The 27289-nt window shown below is 36.7% G+C and overlaps 1 protein-coding gene across 8 annotated transcripts in view; it reads right to left on the reverse strand.

Moving 5' to 3' along the window:
- PLEKHA7 (pleckstrin homology domain containing A7) overlaps positions 1–27289 on the reverse strand; it is a 174320-nt gene that overhangs the window by 94861 nt on the left and 52170 nt on the right. For 3 of the 8 annotated variants that reach the window (XM_072865745.1, XM_072865746.1, XM_072865742.1), the window contains exon 1: positions 19437–19586. The exons of the other annotated variants lie outside the window; for them this stretch is intronic. In XM_072865745.1, the coding sequence (XP_072721846.1) occupies positions 19437–19507 (71 nt within the window). In that variant the 5' untranslated portion in view covers positions 19508–19586. Of the gene's footprint in view, positions 1–19436; positions 19587–27289 lie in introns of those variants that run through there. 8 annotated transcript variants of the gene reach the window in all.

The raw sequence follows: 27289 nt of genomic DNA on the forward strand, positions 1-27289 counted from the left end.
ATGCCAGTTTTTCTTGGCTTGTGTATGCTTTTGTCCATCTAATATTTTGTAGTTAAATGTCTAATCACATTACTTTAACTGGCAAGAAGCAGATTTCCTACAGAGGACTAAAGAAGAAAGTAGGGTTATAGGCCCTTATTAGCATTATCCAATGTGAAATATGGTTATTTTACACAAAAGGTAAAGATCATATCATTTGGTGACTGGATCACAAAACAGTTTTGCTTCATATTGCATATATTCACCATATTAAAATATATATTTTTTTTAAATACTTCCATTTATTTTTCTTTAAATGACAAACTTCTGTGTGCATTCTCTTCTCTGTATCCAAGACAAGACTGGAATCACCCAATGTATTTTCTGAAACAGTACTCTGTACATTATTTGAATTAAAATGCCTAGAAATGACTCATCACACTTAAAAACTCTCTTAAGGTAAACTAATTATAACAGGCACTATGACTATCGTACCAGAAGCAATTTTGCTAGTAAGAAAATAAAACATAGTTTAAAACAAACAAACAAAAAAATGTTTAAATGATTAACCAGAAAGTGTATTACCTTCATCAGGAAGGAAAAATTTATGCAGTGACAGAAGCCACGAGTTGCAAGGAACAGCAAGACTTTTACAACACAGTGCAACAATACCTTTTGCATAGCTGAGACCTATCAATGGTATCACCTGAATGTCTAAATTACAGCACTGATACTATTTAAATTACTTACTAGACAAACAGATCAGTAAAAATGAAACCTGAAAAAACTGAGATGTCATTTACCTACTACAATATAAAAACTGATTAAAGACATGCCTAATTTACAACACTTCAAACAGGACAACTCACGTTTGTCAGTGTTTGAAGAATTAAGATCAATGGACACCAAGCAGTATGTCTCTTTTTGTCAGTCTGTAGAGGATTCTTACGAGCCTTTTTGCAAAAAGACATCTTAAGAATCAGTACTCGTGGGATGAGTAAAAACATAGAGAGGTAACCCTAGAAAGTGTAAGTCTACTTACAAAACATACAGAAAACAATTATATTTAACACTTACAATGCAGTGAAAAAATATTTCAGTGCTCTTAATGTAACGTGTTCAATCTCATTTTTAAACAGTGTTTTTCATGTAAGAGTATGTTTTAAACTACTGAGCTCATAAAGTTATGAACCAGAAGCAGGCAGAAAAGTACTTTGAACGTCCTTAGTTCGCTTATTCCTCAGCAAATGAAACGGAAACCTGTCAGGGTTTACCAAGCATAGAATGACAGTTCCGATCTAAGATACTTTATCACCTCTGAGAAAAATCTGATCAAAATTGGACAAATTCACAGTTATGGAGAAAATTTCATTGCATAGTCTCAGCAGAGTTTTCCTCCGCAAACACAGTAGTCCTTCAGCTCTCCAATTGTTCCAGTCACAGTCTGCAGAAGTAAGGCTAACAAGGTTTCCTGAACTACTGTGTGGCCAAAACCAAAACTAAAGTTATTCCCTTTTGCTGTTGCTTTTCATTAAGAACAAAAATAAAACAAACAAATATATGTTTACTGATACATTTACTTGTACTTTATTTTTTAATATATATATACACACACAAAATGTGTGCATGCATGTGCACATGTGCATACTTAAGGTTTGCATTTTGAGGCTCTAGACACATCACAAGTTAGGTAGATCTCCCAAAGATTAAAATTCTTAAAATTCACAAAGTTGATCTTTTACATATTTAGGAACAGCATGTAGGTTTCGATTATAATGTGCTCATGTAATTAATTACAATGCATTTTAGAATAAAGGTATCAAAGCATACAAATCTAAAAAGCACTATCAAGGATGGAACGAAGCCGTTAAAATCCAAGAGAAACCTTCAATTCAGCTTATTATCAGGAAGCTGATGTATCAGTAAGCACATAAATTAATTTGTGTTTACCAGTGGTAAGAAGAACACGAACTCAGGCAGCCAGGTTAACACACCGTAATGATCTTAAGGAATTCTTATTCCATGAGCATTTCAAGGGATCTTGAACTAAGCTGATGTCAATATATTATATACATTTAAAGCAAAATCTAAATTGAAAATATTTTTCCTAAACAACTCCCAGAACTTAAGAAAGTATCTTAGATTTGAAGAAAAACAGGTATGTGGTAACAAGGACACATATAACGGGATTACTGTTGCGTGCAGTATTTTGAGACAAACACACACTTTAGTGCAGTACTATCTAATGCAAATCACAATTTACGAACATCCTTATACCTTGTAAATCTCACTTGCCTCGTCATTCTTAAAATCGTGGAATTGATAAGGGTAAAAGCACTGTGGAGACTGTAAAATCAAGAACTTCCCCCACTAAGTGTATAACTTCCACTATTCAGAAATGGGATTCACAGCAACTTTTTAGACTCTGAAAAGTGAGCATAACTCTCAACTGACTTTTCCAATACAGTCTTCCAAAAATGAATTTATAAAACTTTTGTACTTGTAAGAATATCTTTCAATCTTTCAATGCTATTCATTTTACAAATGATCAATTAAAACTTATCGCCTGAAACACATTACAAATCATCAAAAGGCAGTAAATACAACATTATATATACAGACTGTACATGCATGCACACATGCGTCTTCTAGGATGGGATGAAACGCATACACACCCCTGCCGTAAAAGGAGTGTTAGAGAACAACTCAATATACAGGACCTGCAGGGTACTGCGCATTCTAATCAACTGCATTGGCTAATAGTTCCTGTGAATTTGGCCCTCCTCATCAGAGCAAGGCAAGAAAAAGCAATCAGCAGTGATATTTCACATGGCTCTTATAAAGAACCTTCTGAAACAAAGTCACCTAGACACTATTTCTTTATACAAAAACATCAGGTTAAAAAAAGATGTTTTGAAAGCCCAGTAAAGAAATCCTATTTTGTCTTGAAACCCTTTCTGAAACATTGTACATGTTCATAATGGAGCTCTCAGTAGCAATTACTCACTTTGAAGCTGTCACTCAACTGTTGCCATGACAACAACAAAAACCTTTTCAAGCCTAGAGAAGACAATGGGAAATTTTAATTACTGCCATTCACTCTGCTGACAGTTTGAGCAAAATAAAATTCTACCCTCTAAAAAAATACAAATACCAATTTAAGATTTCAAGAATAATACAATTTTTCTTCCCCTCGAACATCCTCCTCCCTGTTATTTTTTTCCCACATTTAGATTTCACATTTGCTATTTACCAAATACTTTGGTGAATATGAATTTTAGGATGGCTGGCAGAATTCTTTTCATGTCAATGCAGAGTAAGTTCTGTAAATCACCTCAGTAGGAAATCTCAAATGTTTATCAGAGATTGACTTGTCTAAGTCACTATCCTCACAGACTGGTTAACTGCAAAAGACTGGAGGCAAAGCGGTGGGCAAAGCCTCACATGTCTTTTCCAATTGTTCCCAACAGCATGCAAGATTTTAGTCTTGGGGAAAAATAAAGACAATTCTTCTAAGTGCTGTTGTGGGTTTTCTAAAAATAATATTCTAGATACTGTTTTGTTAAAAAAAAAAAAATTAAAAACCATCATGTTTTGGATTCTGCAGATTCTGAAACATAAATCCCTGACTTGACAGGGCTATTCATTAGTCACTGTGTGCATAAACAATCCCGGAGATTAGAAAAAGTTTTCAGTTCCCTGATAAAAATACACAAGGAGATAAAAAGAGGTATTTTTTCTCTATGCTACCACAAAACACAAACTACAGGAGTTATTTTATATAACCACATAGCAACATTTTTCTCTAACAAGCTGGCAAATGAATACAGCCTGATAATCTCATAATCTGCTATTATTTGTAGATATTCATATAGTATAGCCTATCATCAGACAACAATATTCAAAGTATACTTGGAACATCAGGTTAGATCACGGAACAAAGAAAAAAATTACTTCAAGGCCTAAATCCACCATGACATGTCCTATCAGGAAGTGTTAAAAAAAGAAACTCCTATGATGCAAGAATATATAAATGAAGATTAAAATGCAAAATGGCAGAAAAACTAGTATTTTTACAGGTTTCAGAGTAATCCCTTTGCTTAGAAATTTTATAGTATACAAATAAGAGATATGAATCAATTGGAAATACAGTTAGATTGCCCAGGCAAAAAAAATTACTTTTTCTTTTGATATTACGGACATTTGTTTACACAAAAAAAAAAAAAAAAAAAAAGAAAGAGAGACCACTAGGCATGTAAGTTTAGGTAATGCAAATAAATTCATACAGAATATATGCTACCCTAATCAGTACAGTGTCAGGATTCTTCCTCTCATGTTTTTTTAATCATGAATACCTATTTGAAGTAACAGTTGCATTCATACAGATTCGTAAGTATTCACAGATGCCAAAAAGCCATTCTATTATACACCGATATGTACATTTAGAGAGATAGAAATGTGTAATCTTCACAGAATATGTGAATAGATGACATTTTCAATTCTTTGCTTGAACAAATGAAACAAACAACAATTGTTTACGAAAAAACAACAACAAAAAAGATGAAGAGTAAGGAACAATGACAGAGAACAAATTCAAATTCTCCAGAACATGAAGCCTAGATGAACATTTTAAGCACAGAATCCAGCCAACATGATGAACTGCAATACGAAGACCAAAACAGAGCAACGGAAGAAAAGCACAAAGGAACAAAGAAAAGTTAACTTATTTTGATGTTACAGGATGTCCTGAATAGGAAATATGGATTCAATCTAGAAAAGCACTTCTGGTGAAAGAGTTTTAAAACAAATATTCAAGAAGGACACTTGGAAAGCATCAATACTGTAAAGTTTCAAGTTCAATGGGGAGAACAAAAACACATGTTCAATACAGCAAGAAAGAGTAAGTTTTTATTGATCAGTAAGATCTTCACACCAATGAGAAGGGAGTATTACATGTAGAATCGTTAATTAATTATTGATCTCTTGAAAGTAAAACAGATGACAGGAAACTCAAAATTTTGGGACGAAGCATGAAATTGAGCGTTTGACGAATTAAAAGTCTGAACCAAACATACAGTTTCACTAATACCACATATACTTAGCGAGCCTGATCAAAAGTACCGAAAGCACACCACTGAAGCAAAGTACTTCACAAGTATTGCAGAAGCCTCAAATCTATCTAGAGATAAAATCCCAATAACTTTTTCGCAGGAAGTGATCTAAACCACTAAGTCATTAAAAGAACAGATGGAAAAAAAGAACAGTACATGTCCACTGCTGTTAGATACAGTATGTAAAAAATGTTCTCGTCTCAGTATTTAATTTCCTACACAGCTGAATGGTTTGGTTTATTTTTCCTAAATCAAGGGCATCATTTATATTGTCATCCAGAATTCATTAAGGCACTCAATCAAGTAGCAAAGGACGAAAAGTAGGGTTGATTATTCTCAGAAAATATGTACATATTTTTCTGCCAAAAAAAGTGTCCTTCTGTGAAGAGTTAGTGTTGAATTACTTATTACTGCAAGGGCAAGAAGTGGTAGGGAGTCAAAGCCCTTTATTTTTGCATGTTGTTCCAAATCATGACCAAGCAACGCTGAGTGCTGATTGCCTTTCTAAAATGCACCATTTAATAACACAGGCTTATTCACACAACTTAGCAAGTTCTACAGGTAGAATGTTCTAAATCAGCACAAAAAAATTGCTGGCATGTATATTGATTAGAAAAATCAACTAAATAAAAATCTATAGCATTAATAACCTGTATTTACTTTGTTTAAACCATCACATTATAGAAGTTAATGATCAAAACCTTAGAGGCTTTATTACCAACACTGATTTAAATCAAATTTCCTACAGGGTCCAAATGACTCAGGGGGACTAATGGAGTTATTTACACCAGTACCTTGAATCCAGACTGGGTTGGTAAAGACAGTAAATCACTAAGATACAGTGCCTGAATACAGGTTTTTATGAAATATTAATGTAATCAATCCTTATCACAAAAGCCTCAAGTGGTATCAGTTGCCAGTATCACTTGAGAAATCCAAGCCTTTTTAAGAAGTGTCAGAACTATCTATTTGTCTTACAGCTGATCGCTCATAGCTGTGCTTATTTGGAAGAAAGACAGAGATGTGCAAGTTACTCGTGTTACGGTATACCTAATCTGCTAAAAAGCAGCGGATTTCACTTCAACAATGGATAAGATTTTCTAGTGCAGCAAAACAGAAAAAAGATCAGAATTCAAGATGAACAATCCACATTGTCATAGTGGTTTTAGAGTTATGTCTTTAGATATAACCATCAAAATGGTAATAAAAATAACAAGACTTATACACACACACGCACACTTATATCTCATCGCTGTATTTTCCTTTTGGTACTAAAATTTGTTCCTACATTATTTAAAGCTTAACCAGTATTACAAGTCAGGTGAGAAAGCAGTGATCTTAGCTCCACAGAGATTTACTATACTTTTAATTAACTGAAAATGAAGCATTCTTGTAAGTCACATCTAAAATAAAGGAATAAACTTTCATCCTGCCAACTACCTAATTATTAGCTTAAATAATTCTAAACATTTTGCTGGCTATACCTTAATCATATACTGTCTACAAAAAAGGGATAAGGAGAATGATTCTGTTACTGCAGTCTTTCGCTTTCCTCTGTTCTGGGAAACAGACCTCACCTAATAGCAATATCTAATTACATTTGTGCTCTACAATACTTTTATGTTGGATTCTTTACATTTTAAAGTTTATTGATAAAATTATAAAGTGATGGAAGGAAGTATCAACTATCAACATGCAGTCATAATATCAAACTAAAAAAAAAAAAAAAAAAAAAAAAAAGGCCAGTAAGTAATTCCAATTTTATTTGTTGAATTATAAAGCCCTCATATTTGGCAATTCATCAAATCCTATAAATGCTGCAATTTGTACTATGCACAGAAGCATTTAACTTCTGTTGTATCAGAACACTAGTTTTACTAGTAGAAAGGAGCAGTGATTCAGAAACAATAGCTTCCAGATAGCAGTAGTATTAATCATATTAATCAGACTATCTAGTTCTAGCCCAAGGGCTACTGAAATTATTTCAATCATTATCTCATTTTCCTGAAAGATCTTAATTGTAAAGAACTTCCAAATTCACAAACAGGATACATGTTATACAAGGCAAGTAGCATATTAGGAGCAAAATATAAACATTCCATTTTAAAGGGTGCAAAATTTCAGCATGTGTTAGAATTCTAGGGAAGCAAGTTCCAAGTTAAAATTATAACCACTTCTTTCAAAGTAGCAAATAGAAAAATAGTACATTTTAAGTTGTGTTGTATACTTAGTACTTCTAATATTTAGAGAAAAATTTATTCACTTGTTTATACCACAAAATTATTTGCCTCAAAAGTGTATTCAGACATACTATCTGTTGCTTCTCATGTAAAAGTCCTTTTGGCTCTACATTCACAATAAACCATAGTTTAAAATCTTTTGCTCTTCACTAATCAAACAACAAAAGAAATCCTCAGGGAATTAATCTGAAGATACTCTCAGTAAGAGAGTTCCTAGGGATTACCCAGTGACCGCACATACATTCACTGTCAGATTAGATTCCCATGTAATTTCACGTACTAGCACCAAAACTATCCAAATAGGCAGTAAACAGACTACACATTCTTTGAAACATACTTGCAGGGCACTGGCACTTTGCAAAATAAAAGTATGTGACATACAACAAAAATAAGACTAAATTATTACCATTTTCATTAAAAGAAAAACAAACCCAGATTAAACCCTAAAAAGAGCAACAGAAGAGCAAGTTGGATGGGAAGCATGACAGTAGAGAGATTCAGGACACAAGGAAACAACCTTCATTTCTTCTTCAAACACCATTTGTGTTACTACTTCTGCTCTCACTACTTTGGCAGCATTTTTCCAGAAGAGTGCACAAGGCAAACACCAAATTACCAATCACACCTGACCAAGGTAATAGAATTATGGGGGGTTTTGTGAAATATTAATTGAAATCCATGCAGCAGCTTTACAGCTGTCTGATGTGAAGACTGCAAAGTCACCTCTGTCCTAGAGGCATCTCCTACTTCCACTTTCTGCCCTTTCTTTATCACTGTGCTGGTTTTGGCTGGGATAGAGTTAATTTTCTTCATAGTAGCTAGTATGGGGCTATGTTTTGGATTTGTGCTGGCAACAGTGTTGATAATACAGAGATGTTTCAGTTGTTGCTAAGTAATGCTTACACTAGTGAAGGACTTTTCAGCTTCCCATGCTCCGCCAGGTGGCACAAGAAGTTGGGAGGGGGCACAGCTGGGACAGCTGACTCCAACTGGCCAAAGGGCTATTCCATACCATAGGACGTCATGCTCAGCATGTGAAACTGGGGGAGAAGGAAGGTGGAACGTTCAGAGTGATGGCATTTGTCTTCCCAAGTAACCATTACATGTGATGGAGCCCTGCTTTCCTGGAGATGGCTGAATACCTGCCTGCTGATAGGAAGGAGTGAATGAATTCCTTGTTCTTCTTTGCTTGCGCGCGTGGCTTTTGCCTTGCCTATTGAACTGTCTTCATCTCAACCCACGAGTTTTCTCACTTTTACCCTTCTGATTCTCTCCCCTATCCCACTGGGCGGGGAGTAAGCGAGCAGCTGTGTGGTGCTTAGTTGCTGGCTGGAGTTAAACCATGACAATCACCAAAGGAAACTTCCTCTGCTTCTGCATATGTGAGAATTCTCCACACAAGAACACAGCAATACATGCACCTGAGTGCATGATGACCTGAGCCCTATCATGACAACTTTAAATCCAGAATAAATCAACAGCTGAAGGGAAGCAGCACATGCCAGCTGGAAACAAATGATGTTTCAAGCTCAAAAGGATGGCCTTAGTACTGAGCACCCATGGTTGTTTGCATAGCTCTGACTTCCAAGTTTTAAAGATACACATTGTCATGTATCAGAAGGCTGACAGTAGTATAACGGCCCAGTAAAAGCAACCCTTACATTCAACCTACTTTCTGCAGATTCATATGGGACAATTCATGCCATCTGAGTTTATGAATTTGCTCTAAAGCAGTTTTTCTTTCCAATGCTGAGAAAGGAAATCTTTCTTTGAAAAAACTAATTCAACCATCTGAGTTACACTTCTAAACTTGAACCACAAAAGCTTGCACAATACACAGTGCCTCCAGCAAAGGTTGCCAATATTTCATCAGATTTCTATGAAATATATAAACATTTATGGCTTGGATCCGAGACGCATGTCCTAACAGTTACATATCTCCACTTCCAAATCGGTGCACTTAACAATGATCAGCAGATTAACAATGATCACTCCACTAAAAAAGTTCTGGCTTGTATTCAAGCTGGGCTTAATATGCTATATGTGATGCAACGAGAAGCTGAATAAACTGTCAAGAAAAACCAACAGCACAAGGATATTCACAACTGGAAAAAACAACCAATGAAGAGGCAATAGTTTAAAAATAACAGAGCAGAGGATTCATGTATCGGGACACAACTATTTAATAGAACTAACTAGGCAACGGCATTGCTTCAAAGAACCTAAGCCCAAACACTTATTGCAGTTCCTGACCCATCCAGTACTGAAGTAGAAAAGAATAAATGCTCCAACTTACTAAATATCTGTAATGCTTCCAACTTCTAAAAATTCACAGTCATAATAGAGAAAACAGAGATTATGGGAGTATGCTTGTGAACTTTGATAAAACATACTCTACCCAAGTTTAAGCTGCATCTAGAAAGAGTAAAGAATATTTTAGAAGAATATTTTAATATACGTTAATATTGGTAAACCACACGGGAAGTTTCTTTCAAATCACTGCAGTAAGTAGACTAGGCAAACTGACTAAGTACAAACATGCAACAGCTTAGTTGTTTGGAAAATTTAGGTTTTAAAACATGTAAAATTATTACATTTAAGCAAGTAAGGTTTTCAGAACAACTTGTGCTTAAAAATATGGGGCTTATCTTTAGGAGCTTTTAGTGTCTGAAATACAGCAAATCATGACCCAGCAGGGTGAGAGTGGGCAGAAAAGAACATAGAGAGAAAGCACAATGGAGTGAAATCAAGGCCCATGGTGCATAGCAATATAAAAGTTTACATTAGCAAATGCACTGCAGAATTGCCTAATGTTTTCAGCACATGGAAATAAGGCAGACCCAGTAGACAGCAGCAATATATCCATAAAAGAAAAACATTCTGCCAGTGAAGGAACATAAAAGACTCTTAGTAGGTATTAATAGATTGGTGCTGCTTTTCCTCAATTGGAACAATTCTGAATTGTGAACTGAGATTTTAGTATTACAAGTTGACACAGGCCACGTACTAAATATTCCGCATTTTATCCATCTATGGTAACACAGTGCAGGGAGAAAATAAAGCTGCCTGTAAGGTTTCCACATGAATAAACAGAATTGGAACAAAAACTCAGTTGCGTCTTTTCCCATCCGAAAGCTGTATCACTAGTTGCTACCGTTCTTCAGACATCACAGAACAGCTCACAAAAGCTGGAGTTAAAACAACAGAAGTATCTTGCGGACACACATGAAAAATCATTCTCATTAAAATCCAGTTGACCTGCAAGACACTATACATACATTTCTCTAATCAATATACACATGCTGACTTTCCATTAGTGTGAACAATTTACAACAGAGAAACTCTTGTGAACAATGTTTCTGGATCTCTGACATCACCTGGAACCCACCTTCCCTCATAGCATGCCAACAAAAGACAAAGGCACAATTAAAAGACTCCACAATTATGGGTAATGCTCCAAGTTTGTCTCTTACTTCCCTTCAGGGAACTTTTAGAGCAATAGAAAAGACAGAATGGCTGTAGGAGAAAGAAGGTAAACACTAGCTTTTACCTGAGAGGGAAGAGGATGAGGGGAGGGAAACCAGTAAAATCCAAAATAGGCTGAGAAAGACAAGACAACTAAGTTTTCAGAACAGTAATAAGTGAATAATTACTCTTACACACCAAGAGTTACAAATTCTGTAAACCAGGACGTATTTCAAATCTAGATATCTTACCTAGTCAACAACAGACAAGCATAAAACAAATCATTTCACTACAGCCACATTTAAATAAACTTAAACAGAGGGAGTAACCTGGTAAGAAACCAGAGTGGGGACAGAGCTAATGACACATCTTAAAGCAAGAAACACAAGCTTGAACTTGATGCAGTTTAACAGGAGCACGAAGAAACGGATTTTTTAAATGGATGATGTAGTTAAAGCAGTAGGTATAATGTGGATTACTTACATGGGAAGAGGAGGATAAATGCTACAGAGCTCTGTGAAGTTAGGATAACCTTGCAGAGAGACAAGGCCTCTAACAGGAGGCCCTGTCAATCCTAAGGGAAAAGGGGTAGATCTTCAACATTTTAGGGAAAGGGGAAGCAAAGTGCAGGCACAGTTGGAATTTGGAGAGTAAAAGAAAACAGCAGAGATGCTGTCCCACTTCAGGAGAAGGCAGTAGCCACAGGGAAGACAGAACTAACATCAGTAATGTCACAGCAAGCAAAACTTAATAGTACAACATGGAAGAGTTGCCAAGGAAAGAGACTAGCACACAACAGTGTCTGAAAATGACACGGGTGTTAATTTCTGAGAAAGCACTCTGTGCCATCTGATTTTTCACTTGGGGCAAGTTGTATATGAGATAGACGTGCCGGGGAAGCAGCATGGTTATGTAGTGCCCTGGCACCCTCCCCACGTGCGGTCATAGTCTCAGCCATTACAGTCTTCTCCACTGTAATTGTTTGTCTTCAGCAGATTATTAGTCCTTACCTAAAGTTATGAGTAAATGAAACCTCTTGCAAGAGCTGAAACCCTGATGTAAATTTTGAAAAGGCTAGCACCATCAGCATTATCTGCATTGCAGTCATCTCAGCAGTGTACAGAGGCATCTACACATCAACAGGACTAACCGTCTATTTCAAATGTCTTTAATTTAAGATGGCTCTCCTCAGCATGTGAGAAAGAAGTAGTCTATTTTTTGCAAAAAATCTAAAAATGGAATATATAAATATCCATTTATTCAGTGCTCAAATTTATGCTCATTTTCTGCAGGAAGATGTCCTTCAAATGAATTGCAGGATTCATAAAACTGGATTAACAATGTCATAAATCATACACCTGCCAAAATAACAGCATAAAAAGTGAGACTAAATATAATCTACATCTTATTTGCATACATACAATCTATATTTAACTATTCGTTATAATTCAAATATTAGCTGACACGTATTCAAATTTAAACATAAATCACTATATTGGTTATAATTTTCCTATAGTTAATTGTTTTAAAAATAACTTTTAAGCTTCTGCAATACCCTCATTTCTGATTTAATAAGTTTTGAATTTGCATAAAGAAGAAACTTGCAAATTTATGCCTTACAAATTTTCTGCCAGTGCTTCAACTTTTTTTCTCCAAACCAAATTGTAACAAATTCCTGGTTTACATTTCTGAAATTATCAACTAAATGCTGTGCAAACCAGGAGCATTTCTAGGACCAGCCTTTAAACTGCAGGATTTATCACAAGTCAATGCTTCCTTTAGGTATACTAGAAAGAGCAGTATTTGTCTCCAGGCTCAATTTCCAAGACACAAAGTTAGTTTCCATATTTAATTTCAAAATGAATGCATTAAGAGCGCAAACTCTCAGGATGGTTCTTTGACATACATTTTGCTGCATAACCCAGACCCCCAAACACACCAAGTAAATCTCAGAAAACCTCCAGACACATCCCTGTAAGGATTTTAAAGGGATCCAAGAGGTATCCAGGCAGCTTCAGCTCTAAGAGAAGCAATCACAATGTAAATCTTGGGAAGCACACTACTGAAACTAAGGACTATGATAATTCATTAACTTAATTCCATAAGTAGATTAGTCAACTGCTGAGGCAGAAATGGTAATGGAAAGAAGAGAAGAACTGAACAGAATTCTGAAAACCATCATCATTCAGGAAACCAAGGTAGTGTATATTTATACCAACAAAGCAATTTTGTTTCAGAACACACACATGCACAAATTCCTCTAAACCAACAGAAATAACGCACAATGTTCCAAAAATAAAGAAACAATCTGCTCTTTCATGCTGAAATCCTCAGAATAATGAAAGTACAAAAGATTTTACATCTGAATCGCTAGTTACACTAGACCTTTTCCTTTTTTTTATAATGAAGAATATGTTAGAAAATAGCTGTTAAGAAAAAGGTAACAGAACTTGCTGTAACTGGTTCTGCTGGCCAAATATCAATATCATTAGAAGAACTACAATTACATTTCTGTACATAAGAGCCTGAAATACCAGGTATCACAAAATAAACAAAAAGAAATAGTCAAAGTTTCAGTCAGAATTAATTAGAAAAGCAAGTAATCCACATCAGAGCTACTGCTTTGCATCATATGCAGTTTCTACTTTTGTCTCCTTTTAAGGACACTTAATAGATAACATCATCATAATGCTCACATTTTTCCTCATAGTATCCTCTTTCCTGACAGAATGATTTAGAATGAATTGTTGCAATCTGCCACACATTCGTCTGATTACACCCTTACCAGCAAGCGTAACCCAAGCCATGCTAGGAATGTGGAAAGAGACCTGAGGAGCCAGAAGGTAACGTGCATTAAGCAAGCCAGAAGTGACACACATACCTAAAGAAGGCAATACCCAATCTAACTCAACACAGGCAAAACTAGCAACGTACCACCACCAACAGTTTCACAAGTGCTCAGTTTAACACTGGGACAGCATCAAGACATTCGCAGTCTCACAGTTGGTCCTGTAGGTCACAAAGGAGCCACACATGGGATTGTATCGATCTACTGGCCACTTGCACAGAGCTGAGGCTTTTCATTTCCAGTTCAGATATGACAGAATAGGGGAGATTTAAAAAAAAAAAAAAAAAAGGAAAAATAAAAAAAAGAAAAAAGTGAATAAAATAGAGTGAGGAAAAAAAGGAGTGGGGAAGGAGAGGTAGGAGTAAAGGCAGAGAAAAGAGACTTCCCATACTAGAGGCATTTTGTAAGAAAAGCATTCTTAGCCAGCTCCACTTTTCCAAGGAAGCAACTGAGGAAAGCACAGGAACCGCAACACCAGTCCAAACCTTAATCAACACCTCTCACGATTTTGTGCTTGTATCTTCTGGACAAAATTTAGAGATGGTGATCTTGCAACCTGCCTCATCTTTAACAGTTTTCCTATCATTTTGTCTTCTCAGAGAGCAGCCTGTACCTAAGATTTATTCCCTGCAAGCAAAACTCTTTTTTCAAGTTCAGTCTTGCTTAATGAGTTACTTTTTATTACGTGAAGCTTTTTAAATGCATTGTTTGTTCTGTCAAGCCCAAATAACTGCTGACATCCTAATCATGAGGCCCCTTGGAAAAAAAAGGGGTTTTTTTGCTTAAAAGCAATCTTTACATTTGCCTGCAAAGCAATTATATAATGTTTAAATCATTTTAATATAAAAATAGCCTGCCTACATTTTAAATGTTGCAGAGGATAAAATATATAAAACTGAACTGTCTTCTTCAGATTTTGATTGTTCCCCCTCTTACTTAAATCTGAATTTCATATATTCCTTTTTAGACATAAAGGAAATAGCTAGTGATAGCAGCACCAGCTTTCTTCACTAGTTCTTCCCAAGTCCTGAAAAAGGAATTATCCATCTAAAAGAGACTGATCTCCCTCTCCCAGTATGAAAGCTACATTTTATTGTAGGCATATATTTAAAAAAAAAAATCAAATTCTATGGGGAAACAGCTTCTAAGGCCAGCTCAAATTTAGCACACCATGTTCTTGCGTATATTTTGTCAAAAACTCCCCCCTCCCCTTTCTCCTCCTCTTCTCCCTACAGGGGAAAGGGAACAGCTCTGAACCAATAAAGAACAAAAAATACAGGAAGTTTTGCTCAATGATTTAGTTATTCCAAGAAAAATGCAATTGTAAATCCCTGTCATACACATGCATATTGCTGAATATTCCAAACAGCAACATTAAATAGTAACCCAGGAGTTTGGTTAACACTACCAAACAAGCAAATATTTTAATATATTTTTTGTTATTCTTGATTGCTATTTGCCTGACCTCATTATTTCTCAAAGATTTTAGTTTAACTAAACTTGTCAGATTATGCTACAAAGAAAACTCAGTAATTGTTTTGTTTCTTTAAAAGCACTGGCTTTCTCCTAACACTCTACAACATGGAGATGATCAAGATTTATTCCTCTAGCTAAAATACAGCAGCTTTTTTTTTAATTTATTTAAGAAATGGATGCTGATTAAAGGCCAACATTTGAAGTGGCCAGTGGCTCTCTTGTCAAAGGAAAAGCAGCAGCTGAATGCTGCAAGATCTCTCCCCTTTCCACAGTTAAGCACTGTCAACTTTTTGCTTAGTTTTAATTATAATAGCTTATTTACGATACTGCTACGACTGGATGGGATCTGCATTACTGCATTTGGAATCAACTGCACATATGTAACTGACTCACCTTGAATTCACAAAATTACAAATTTTCACTCTCCCCCACTGGATACCTTCCCCCCGCTTTTCTTTTTAGCAGACAGAAAAAGTATAATAGTATGCGCAATTCCAAGGAAGCCTTGATCTGAACAGCAGCCTTTTGTTGTGAACATGGTTTCAATCAACTTCCCTAGAAGATGAAATTCCAGTATTACAAACGGCTGCAGAAGGTTCCAATACTGGTTAGGCCAAAGAGCTATGGCAGCCCTGATAAACCCTAAAAACTGTCCTGCTACTTTGAATGTAACAACTGAAAATGGCAAGATCTCTGAACTATGCAGAACACCCATGTCTTGACCCCTATACATTTGTGTCAGAAACATGATTCTTTCTAAAGAGGAATCTTCTTATGAAGAGTATCACGGTCCACCAGCAGAACTCCAACTACATTACAGAAACACTAGTAATTGCTCCATAACTGAGACAGGGTTTGGTTTTGTATTATCTCACATTTCTGTGTTAGGAAAGAGATGGAACTCCTCCTACTCAAAATTGATTTTGAATGTGTATTTTTGAGGTAAACATAAAAACAATTACCACTTTCTAAAATGGCTGCAATCTGCTAATATCCCAGTGGAGCTGAGAGCTCTGTCTTCTCTTGTCAAACACGGCTAGGACACTAGATCTCTTCCTTTTCTCTTTGCCAAAGAAAAAAACATAAGGCTACCATCTTCTCTAGAAGCCTAAAGCAATGAGAAATAGCAAATGTTCTTACAAATAAGGTCTCTTGCCGTATCAGGGTAACTGGGAAAAAGACATGAGCACAGCCTTTGCAAGCTCTGTCAGAGAAAACTTTGTTCTTAATCTCTACTGATTAAGCTTATGAAAATCAAAGCATTATAAGCATATTTTCAAAGACTTTTGAACAGACTTCCTTCTACACTATATGATATATGAAAGAAAACTAACATTACAACATTAAGCAGGTGAAAAAATGCAAGCTACCTGGCTAATGCCATTCTAGCCACTGTGAGATGGCACATTGCAGGTTTACTTGCATGCTTTGGCTGCCATTTAAAGTTTAACCACCAATACTAATTTTACATTTGCTGCTACTTATCTTAAAGTACAGGAATCATAGATGGCAATATTTTCTTTGAATTTCTGTATTAAATACCAAATCTGGAAAAAACAAAGACTACAAATTACTTGAGGAAGTGTTTCTCAATTACATGGAGTATTTTCTACAATTAATATCTATATCAGATCTCTTATGTTGTGCCATAAAAGAAACAACAAGAAATTTGTTATCAATCTCAACATGAATCCTATTAATCTGTAAATTTTTTCCAAATATGGAAAAGCTCCCAAGAAACTCCACTTCTGCATTGCCCAGATTTCAAAAATGAGTTACAATACGGCTCAGAAACACAGTTCCCAAGATGAACTCCTGATTTATGCAATTCTGTAATTCACAGCCAACCAAGAGACCATGACACCCCGAGTGACCTAGCTTTGGAGACTATCTTGGTCATCTCCAAGACAAACAATGTCCCAAGCAATCTTTAGAAAACTATAAATGAACAAAACGCTGATTGCACACTCCTCCAGAACAGGCTATCATCAATTCTTCAGACCCACATTTCCACAAAAATATCATACCAAAGCTATTACTCCTTATGTGTAACAGAAAGTACAATCCATTCCAAACACCATGCAATTCCAATGATAATTCTGATCTCTAGAAAAGTAATCTTGTCTACACAAAAGGCGAAATTTCCTGAAGACAGAGCTTTTCCAGAACTCTATTAGAGTTCTGAACTAATATTAGATTAATGTCTCTGCCAACATACAAACTTAGCATAATGTATACTAACCCTCGCCACTCCACAGAGATCACAAACCAATTATGATAAACAGTAGTCTCACTGCCTATTTATTTTACTGGAAAATGTTCACTCACCAGAATATGACAACTAGAGTGGAATAAAAATACTACTTCAGTTCTGTCTCTCTAAACTATTTTACTCCCCAAACAGAAACGGACATACGTTATTATTCTGAAGGAAAATTCTGCACTGAGGATGAGCTCTAAAATGACTGCAGGAATACTAATTTTACATAGTTGGACCTGTCAAGTTATCAGTGGTTGTACACAAAGTAAAGAATTTCTCTTTATAGGTACCAGAACAAAAACAGAGTCTCAAAGTCAGAATGACTTAGTGATGAAAGGAAATAAGTCCACCCAATTCTACATACATAAAAGAGGATTTCATGATCTCAGTTGCATGCACACAAACTAATTATCTGAAAATTATTAAACACAGGCTCCACTGAAATCCAGAATAACTATTTAAAAACATGCAAGAAACAGAGAGAAGATAATTAAAACCCAAATGCAGTTAAACAACAGGGATCCAAAAGTTCAGGAACTTCAATCTATCTCAAAGGTGAGGACTTGGAAATCACTCACAAGACCTTCATTCTGTCCAGAAGGTCACTGTGGAAACCAGGGAGATGGGTGGTAGGCTCTGGTCATTTTGATTTTAGGGAGCAGGAGTGAAAAAGGTGTGCAATTGACTAAGCACCTAACATACTTCTGGGAAGAGAAGGCTCTTACATCAGCTGTCATTTACCGAATTTCTGTCGTCTTTAATTTCCAGCTTATTCATGCCTATTATCACAGAAGAAAGGAGAAAGGCTACTAGACTTCAGCATCCTCCAAAGTTAGGCCAAAGGACAACAACCATGAGCAATCACTGTGGTTGACCTCTAAACAGCTAGCTCTGGTTTCAATAAAACCCTACTGGTACCTTCAGCCAGACAGCCTGGTAGTGATACAGAGATACAAGTATGCAAATAAGTGCAGGAATTTATTTCAAGAAACACACAGAAAAGTGGTTAAATGAACACTATGCAGAACCACTTTTGTTTCTATTCACAAATTACTATCACTGCAGCCTTACAAAACTAACCCATACCACTGTACATGCTGCAATTTATGAAGGGTATTTGTCAGGTTCATTCTCTGGATACGAACATGTTAATAATTAACTTATGCTCTTATCCTACTCTTCAAATGTGTTACAGAAAGATGAGTAATAGCACAAAACTCCTGCTACTCTGATTTTCCCCTCCCTCTGTTATTGTTGCAGCATGAGAGGCAGGAACTTCAAATTTAGACACAATAAACAGATTACATTCCTTTATTAAGGTGTGCCAGAAACCTGAGATCTTTCAGCCAAAGAAGTATTGTAACACATTCCCTCTACTTATTATGCAATATTACAGTCTTCCACAGCAGGAACAGTAATTTCATGGTTAGAATCCAACCCATTCACTAGAAAACTGTTATACAGCAGTCTCAGAAGGAAGGATTTTTAATAAAACAGGACTGTTGAGTCAAAAAGATAAAACAGTAAGAAGCCTGTATGATTAAGCTTTATCACAACACTAGCATTTATCACCTTTCCACACATGCACATTTTAGTAAATTGTCTTAAAAGCACAATGACAGTAAGTACTTTTGTTTATTTACCTTACGCAATTCTGCATGAAAAGACTTAAAATTATTCATGTTTCTAGAAATCTGTATAATTTCCATTTCTCAACACCATAGATATCTGGTTGCCAATAAATGACTGAAATATCTGAATACATAACTCACTTTAAAAATCTCCAGGGTTATAACTTCATTTTTCCAGATAGAAAAACTCTCAAAATATTTAGTATGTTTAGAAATAAAAAAATATTTGCTTTAAACAAATACAAGCCTAATTATAAAGTCAGGCACAAAGCATTCTAAAACTGTATTTATGTTTTTCAGCTTCTTAATTCTCTGATTTCATAAGTTTTTTCAGAGAACAGAGAAATTGAAACAAAAAATCTGTTAACACAAGCATCATGTTACAGCTCTATATGCAAGTGCATTAAAAGATAAAACACGATATACCTGCATGACACCTGGTAGAAGGGATATCCTGGTAGAGGAACAGAGTTTGAAAATCCAGACTGACTCGACATTGCCTTCAGGTATTGTATCCACTTAAATCGCTTCTGTATTCCATATGTTAATTCCTTACCAAAAAAATATGTATGTATGTATCCATCTGTATATTTGTTCAAAGCTAACTAAAAAGAAACCAAGCGCACATTCGAAGGTCTTGAAGATTCTGCCTGCATTTCAAACTGCTTCCTCAGTAGTGAAATTCCTAAAAGCCAACACCCTCATGACATCACATACTACAAAATCATAAACATGCAATTGCTTCAGTAAAGGAAGGACAGCCCGTCGTTTTTGACTCGACATAAAATCCTGCACCGCATTCTTCTTGAAAACACAGTGCCTTTCAGGCTGGCGAAAGGCAGAGAGACCTGCTGGCTTAAACAGCAGCCCTGCTTTGGCAGTCAGCCAGCAACCAGCAGAACTTATTGCCAATGCCGCAAATCCCTCCTATCAGCTAATGAAGATCCAGACTGCAGGTGAAACACAATTTTAGCCTGTAACAAGAATTTCCTTGAAAATGCATGAGATCCATGACCTTGAACTTAGTGGCAAAAATTTCTTTTAAAAATTTCAGTTAAATGTACAATGCATACTACTGTTTTATAAGCAACATCAGATTGCATTGCACATTACAGTAGTATAAAAAAAATCATATTCAGTTTCCCCTGCTAAAAGAGAATCCTATCATGCTACACTCTCAACTATGGGAAAGCAGGAGGGAAGGATAGGAGGTGGAATCTTAAACTACATTATTTAAGCTACTGAATACAGAAATAAAATTACGTGCATGCACTCCTGTAGTATTTTACTACAGCTTAAATCAAAGAAATATCAAAAGCGAGATTTCTTTTGATATACAGTACAATGGTAAGTTACATTAAAGTTTATTTGGGCATGCCTTCCTCTGGAGAGGAAAAGACAACTGGAAAGCAGGAAGACATGTGAGGAGCCACAGTATAGCCCAGTGGCATGACTAACGTCAAGTAGACTTAAATTATTATCTACCTACACTACTCTTACAGTAAAGAAGGTGTACAGTGCCCTCACATGAAGACTTGCTTAGTTTAAGCAAAATATTAAATAAAACAGATTTTAAAATTATTTTATTATCTGTGCGAGCTGAACTGGAAGACATTAAAATGTTGAATTTAATACCTCTACCCTATGACACATTATTTACTCTCATATTATTTTATTGTCTCTCAGTTTTAGAAAAAGACTGAATCGGTTTCACTTGGTTTATCACAAGTTTATAATCAACATCTCAGTCATTAGGAAAATGGTACAAAACTTCGTCACTATTCTAGGTACCTTTCAAAGTCTGACTTAAAAGAATGGGAGCTTGTTCTTCTACCTTAAATGTAGCTTAAATTTAAAACTAAATCTGATCTCAGTGAAATGTTTTGTTTCTTTTGCATATAACAACTGTTTTTATAGTGTTTTAACAGCACTGTGGTGTTTTACATTGCCTAACTATTATTTGTCAAGGTGTAAAAAAGGGTGGTTTATTTGTGAAACATGATAGCAACATTTCAAATTGAGATAAAGCAGTAGCGGAAAAAACCCAAAACAATCACACGCTACAGAATAAAGGCTTGGTCCTCAAAAAAATAGGAATGCTTATTAATTAGCTCTGCACACTGTCACACATAGAGCTCAGTCAAGTAATTGACTGTTCCCACCAGCTACAACTTGGGGAGTCACAGGCCATTTTACACAACAAATGCAACGTACACCTGCACACAGAATAATATGCAGATACCATAGGTCACTGGATATGGCACCAATTTCTGAAGCCCTGTAAAAATGCCACGACAACACACAGAGAGCACAGTTTTCCCAGATAAGTAATTTTTTTTTATTAGCCTAACTGATATGTCTGGAAAAAACAAACAAGCTTCTGGGCACATCATTTTGCAGAAATTTTTATACCTCTCCTGGCTGTAAAGAAAAAGTTTGAAAAGGCAATTCAAGCACAAATAATGCTGTGGTATCAGCTGAGTTTTTACAGACAGACTTGAAAAAGTAGCTTTTATAAACATAATCTCTCTCATGTCTAGCATGGAGCATTAATTCCAGAACCCACGACTCTCAAAAACCACACAGGTAACAGCAAAAAAAGTTGTGTGTGTGTGAGAGGAAGAGAAAACTCTACCAGGCCTGTCCAAGTCACCTTTCCCTGGCTGCCTCATCAGGGATGTTAGGATAAGTACTGTTAGCTTTCATCCCTACTGCCACAGCTGCTGAGGGCTATGTAAGTCATTCTGCTACACTGCTGTGGTGGGACCTGATGAGTCATCTTGTGTGCAGCCCCTAAAGCACTTACATTTCTATCCTATGTATTGACTCATTTTTTATTTGGTGCCGCCTTGACACTGATAATCACAGCATTAACACATTTATGCAGCAATTCTCATCTCAGAATAATAATTCTTAGTCCCAACCAGGATTTAGGCTGTTTCCATTTGATTTGCCAGCTGAAAAGAATGTCAGTGTCAAGTCAGCAGATTACAGGCTTATAAACCAGGAGTCTCAGAGGCTGCCAGTGGTTCACCATGCCATTTTGCAAAAATCACTTAGTCGCTTAATGCGTAGCTTATCCACATAATAAGGAAAGTACTGGCTGACAGCAAAGGAATGATGTGAGGTTAAAATTTTTTTGTAATTAAGTATTGAAATCCTCTGATTAAAGATTTATGAAGGGATAAAACAGCTATAGCATTTCAGGGAAAAGATGTGTGGGAATATTCAGAATAGGGCTTTCTTTTTGTCTCCTGCTCCTAGCTCTAACACAACAGAAGCATTATTGCTCTGAAATTTCAATTTAAATATAAAAACCATTCAAATTTTAAAATGTGGTGGAAACTACACGGTTTTTAAATGGGTGGACAGCATTACATAGCATTTAAAGATGGGGATAAGCGAGATGACAATAGGCAGACAAAAACTGAATTTAAGATGATCTTTGCAGAAGCAGAATCCTTCATTGGTAAGCATCACACCCATTCAGTGATTTGGAAACAGGAAGGAAACGTGTGGCGTAAGAGGGAGAAAGGGGGACGAGGAAATCTGCTAAGGACCAAAGAGAAAGCCTCCACACAATGACACCCAACATTTACCAAGTGCCCCTTTTATTTCTTTCCATACGCAGGCTTGATTACAGTACAGAACTACTTCTGGAATCCAGACCTACTTGCCAAACACCACCTCCAATAAAAGAGACAAGTGGGTTTTGTTCCAACTGCAGTCATGTTTGTTTGAATTTTATGCTTCCGTGTTTTAGTGCCAACAAACTTACTTAAAAATAACCACATTAGTATTGTTTGGCATAGCATGCCATGTAGTACTTATTACTTTGCTGGAACAAAATTAAACAAAGAAAATAAGTTTGAGCCACAAATACTGTGCGTTCTAGAATTTACCATGACCTTAATACTGAAGTAACTGACCTGTTAGCTGTTACAGCATTTAGTACTGCTACTTGAAAAGGTGTGCAATACTTAACTGAGGTGTACCTGCACTTCAAAAAGCAGGGATAGGCTGAAAGACTGCAGAAGAGCAAGCTCATGACCACCTTTGGGTATTTCAAACAAGTAGCATCCTTGGTAAACTAATGGAAAATTAGTTTAAACTAAAAAGGCAGACTGAAGGAGAAATAGAAACTAACCTTATTACCGGAATCTAAATCAACTTCATCAAGTCTAGAAGTGAAAGCAGGCACATTGTAGACAGTTATGTGATGATATATCAAAATGCATATAAAATGTTTAGTATTCATAAAAATAGAATGAAGTGTCAGGCAGAAATTATTGTAACATCAATACCATAAATCAGTAATTTACTCCCATACGAAGTGTTATATTTGATATTTTCCCTGCCTCCTAAGAAATGTATTACAGACACTAAAAATAGAAGGAAAAAGAATACTGTAGGAAATATAGGAAAACTCATTACATGGAGTTTGAAAACAACAGTATTACTTACAAAGAAAATATTACAAAGATATTAAATATAATGAGCAGTACTTAGAAGACATAATGGAAAGTCTTTTTTTCCTCTCTGTACAAAACACAATAATAGGAAAATATACAACAACACTGAAGAATAATGGCAAATGTGAAACTGAAGAAGGACACTATCACTGAAACCCCAAAACTCAGCCAGAGTTGAAGACTAACTGGATGTTTATATAGCGAAAACCAAAACCAAAACAAACGAACAAAAAACCCCAGACACGGTAACAGAAAAGCACTGGAAGAAAAGAGGACTTGAAACAACACCAGAACTTGGGAGAAAACATCCATGTAAGATAGCATTATCTAACCTAGCTGACGAAGGATGTCTTTCACTCTTTTCTAAGGCAGAATAGTGGGTTCAATGTTAATACATTATCTCTGCTGCACTCCTATGCTTGCTGGTCAAACTACTGAATTAAGATTTTTTTCTCCAGTCTAGTTTCCTAAGAAAACTGAAGTGATCGATGTCACATAAGCAGATACAGAATAAGCAGGTTAGTTGTTGTTTTCAGGTAGGCTACCTAATGAAAAATAAAGTGAACAACCTCTGAAAGAAAATAGGCAGCACATGAAGATGTTTGTATTCTGACTTCAATTAAACTGGGTTCTCCAAAGCAAAACACACATCTACCTTCTTTCCCTCTCCTACCCTGACTTCCAGTCTTTGAAATTTCCCATTTACCTGCCCTCCTAATACCTGGTTGCTCTGTTTGCCTTTCAGTAGCTTTTAATTTCTCCAGCCCTTCTTTCCCTCCTGCTGTTAAGACAGCTTTCTTGCCATATACATGGCACTATCCAGGTTAGGCCTATTACAAGCTTGTTCAGCCTGATAACCCATTTCTCTAGCCTAGAGACAGCTGCCTGTTACCCATCCTCATCCTCCATCAGCTTTGCATCACTCCCAGTAAGATCTTTAAAAAGAAGTAAACATCCCAAAGACCAAGCAACACTTGATTAAACAACTAAGTGCTGCACACTTCATAAAGACACTGAAGTTCCCTCACATTTTCTCCATATGCTCCCTGTCCATATACTGTCATGTCCTGAAATACGTCTAGCAATGCTGACACAAAACTGATTCAAAAGGCAAGATTCCCAAGAAAAGCAAGAATCTCCACTTAGTTTCTCAAGCTTGTCTGTTTCCTACTTATTTTTAGAAGGAAACAGTGAGTGTAAAGCTACCCTCTCAAACTGAATACTGGAACATGAAGTTAGCATCTCTTATGATACAAAAAAAAGTTAAATCTCCTTTGGAAGGAGCTTTAAATTTGCAGTTGGGCCCCATGTTAGCCATTGAAAGGCTGGGTAGGTCAGATGAAAAAGTACTGGCGGGGGGAAGAGAGATCTACTTAGTCTTTCCTTGGTATCCAGGTCTGAGATTTGAACTCCACTGGCTATTACGAAATACTAGCACCAGAAACAACATACAAGTTTTAAGACTTTTCAAGCACTATGCAATCCTCCATCATCTGTCCCAGTAAGTTTGTCTCTGTTCCTCTCAACCAGGCATCAGAGGTGGACCTTCCCAAAACAGAGCCATTGCCCAGCCATCCTGTACAGCAATTAACAGAGTCCACTCTGGGATGCAAACTAGAGCACAGAAATTTACAACCTAGCTATTCTAGGTCATTCTTTCCTTCACTTTAGGGAAGCCTCTCAGTGGCAAAATGCTTGCATTTTTCCTTGCACTTTAAAGAGGGAAAAATGTGTTCCCAAACCCAGTCTTCCAGATATGAAAACATGTAACAGTTATGTAGGACCTGGCTTTCAGCTGCTTCTGCAACACTCAAGTTGCAAAAAGGTTCCTTTGAAGCAACTTGCATACCACGTGAAATTCTTGAGAAAGGCATCTTTTGCAAGACAAAATGCCAATGCACTCCTCTCTGTGACCATGCAGGCTGGTAAGAGTGACGGAACTCCATAAAGTAGAAATTAGGGTTTTGAAGTGTAAAGTATCAGAAATTTAAGGAATTTATTTCCATTACAGATTTGTCCTTCAAGGAATAGAGAAGTAGAAGTAACTGCAAGATACAGCAGTAGGTTTTATTTTAGGTACAAACACATTTCTGCATCTAGAAGCTTAATCTTAAGATGCCACATATGAAAGCTAACAATTCTGTTTCATTCCATGCTCCTCTTCAGAGATGCAGAAGTCACACAAAGACATCAGCAGCACTGTCTTAAAACTAGTTGTCCTCTATACAGACACCAGCTTCCATGTGTTCTGAACATCATTCCAGGAATCAGTCATTAAAAACATACGATAAAAAGCTAAATACTACTTGACAAAATGAACTTCAAAAGACATTGGATTTGGAAGAATTCCACAATGAATACTTTATTTGGTAGATTTAAAAAAATAGTAAGTCTGGATTAAGCCTTTCTGTCAGAGTCTGAAGCTAGATTTTAAAAATTCCTACACCTGAAACAAAGCCTAGAATTTACTCTAAACATCTGAGAATTCATAGTGGACTTACTAGGACTGATACGTCTGCTTCCTACCTTAGTCCTTCCAGACACTCTTACCTGAGTTAAGAAATAATATTTTTTTATGTCTTTGTTCCAATCTGGAACAAAAAAGCAAAAGTTATTAAATTCTCATCTAAACAATATTCCAAACATAAAACTGCTCTTAGCAGTCTTACTACTAGACAGGCTGTAAAGATGCTCAAAAGTCCAACACCAGGGCCCTGACTTGCAAAGCAATCTTAGCAGCGTTACCCAAAAGCCATTCCAGCTACAAGCAATTACAGTGCAGCCCGCACAGCCTCCATTGACCTGATGCATTCCAATTCTACATCAAGTCAAAAATCACAGCTTAAGTACTAATCACACATTGCCATTAGTACTTGAAAGCACGTCCTCCTGGCCTTCGTGCCCAAACTGGAGGTGGCACATGTCCCTCTCTTGCCTCTTCCACTCTTCCTGGAAGTTGCCACTCCCCATTTAGAAGTAGCTTAAGGCTCTATTCCTTCTACTCTCCTCTGGGTGCTCTAAGAGACAGGATCCTTCTTCAGGCTTCACATATTAATACTGCCATTGTCCCTCTACCGTAATGTCCCACGGCACCTACAGACACCAGGTTTTACCACACTATTCTGTAACAATGACCAACACAGAATAGCTGGAGGGCCATGCGGAGGTATGTACCAGCAGCAACTTAGCCCTGTTCACAAAAAGACCCTTTATGGCAAAGCATCTGTTCAGGGAGTTAGCTAGAACAATGTTGTTTACTACTGTACCTCAAAGCAAAAGGAGGTACACTGTTGTGTTTAAAACCTGCATCACTGAAGAGCCAAAACAGAAATTCTCGTATCAAGAGGGAACCAGAATGGACCCCCATAATCCTGGGGGAAATGGTTAGTGACCTGCTGCACCACTTAGACATTCACAAGTCTGTGGGGCCTGATGAGATCCACCCAAGAGTACTGAAGGAACTGGCACAAGTGCTCACCAAGCCCCTTTCCATCATTTACCAGCAGTCCTGGCTAACTGGGGAGGTCCCAGTTGACTGGAGATTAGCAAATGTGATGCCCATCTACAGGAAGGGCCAGAAGGAGGATCTGGGGAACTACAGGCCTGTCAGCCTGACCTCGGTACTGGGGAAAATTATGGAGCAGATCATCTTGAGTGCCATCACACAGCATATAGAGGATAACCAAGGGATCAAGCCCAGCCAGCATGGGTTCAGGAAAGGCAGCTCCTGCTTGACCAACCTGATCTCCTTCTACGACAAGGTGACCCGCCTAGTGGATGAGGGAAAGGCTGCAGATGTTGTCTACC

The sequence above is a fragment of the Ciconia boyciana genome, chromosome 6 (assembly GCF_034638445.1).
Source record: "Ciconia boyciana chromosome 6, ASM3463844v1, whole genome shotgun sequence".
Taxonomy (NCBI): Eukaryota; Metazoa; Chordata; class Aves; order Ciconiiformes; family Ciconiidae; genus Ciconia; species Ciconia boyciana.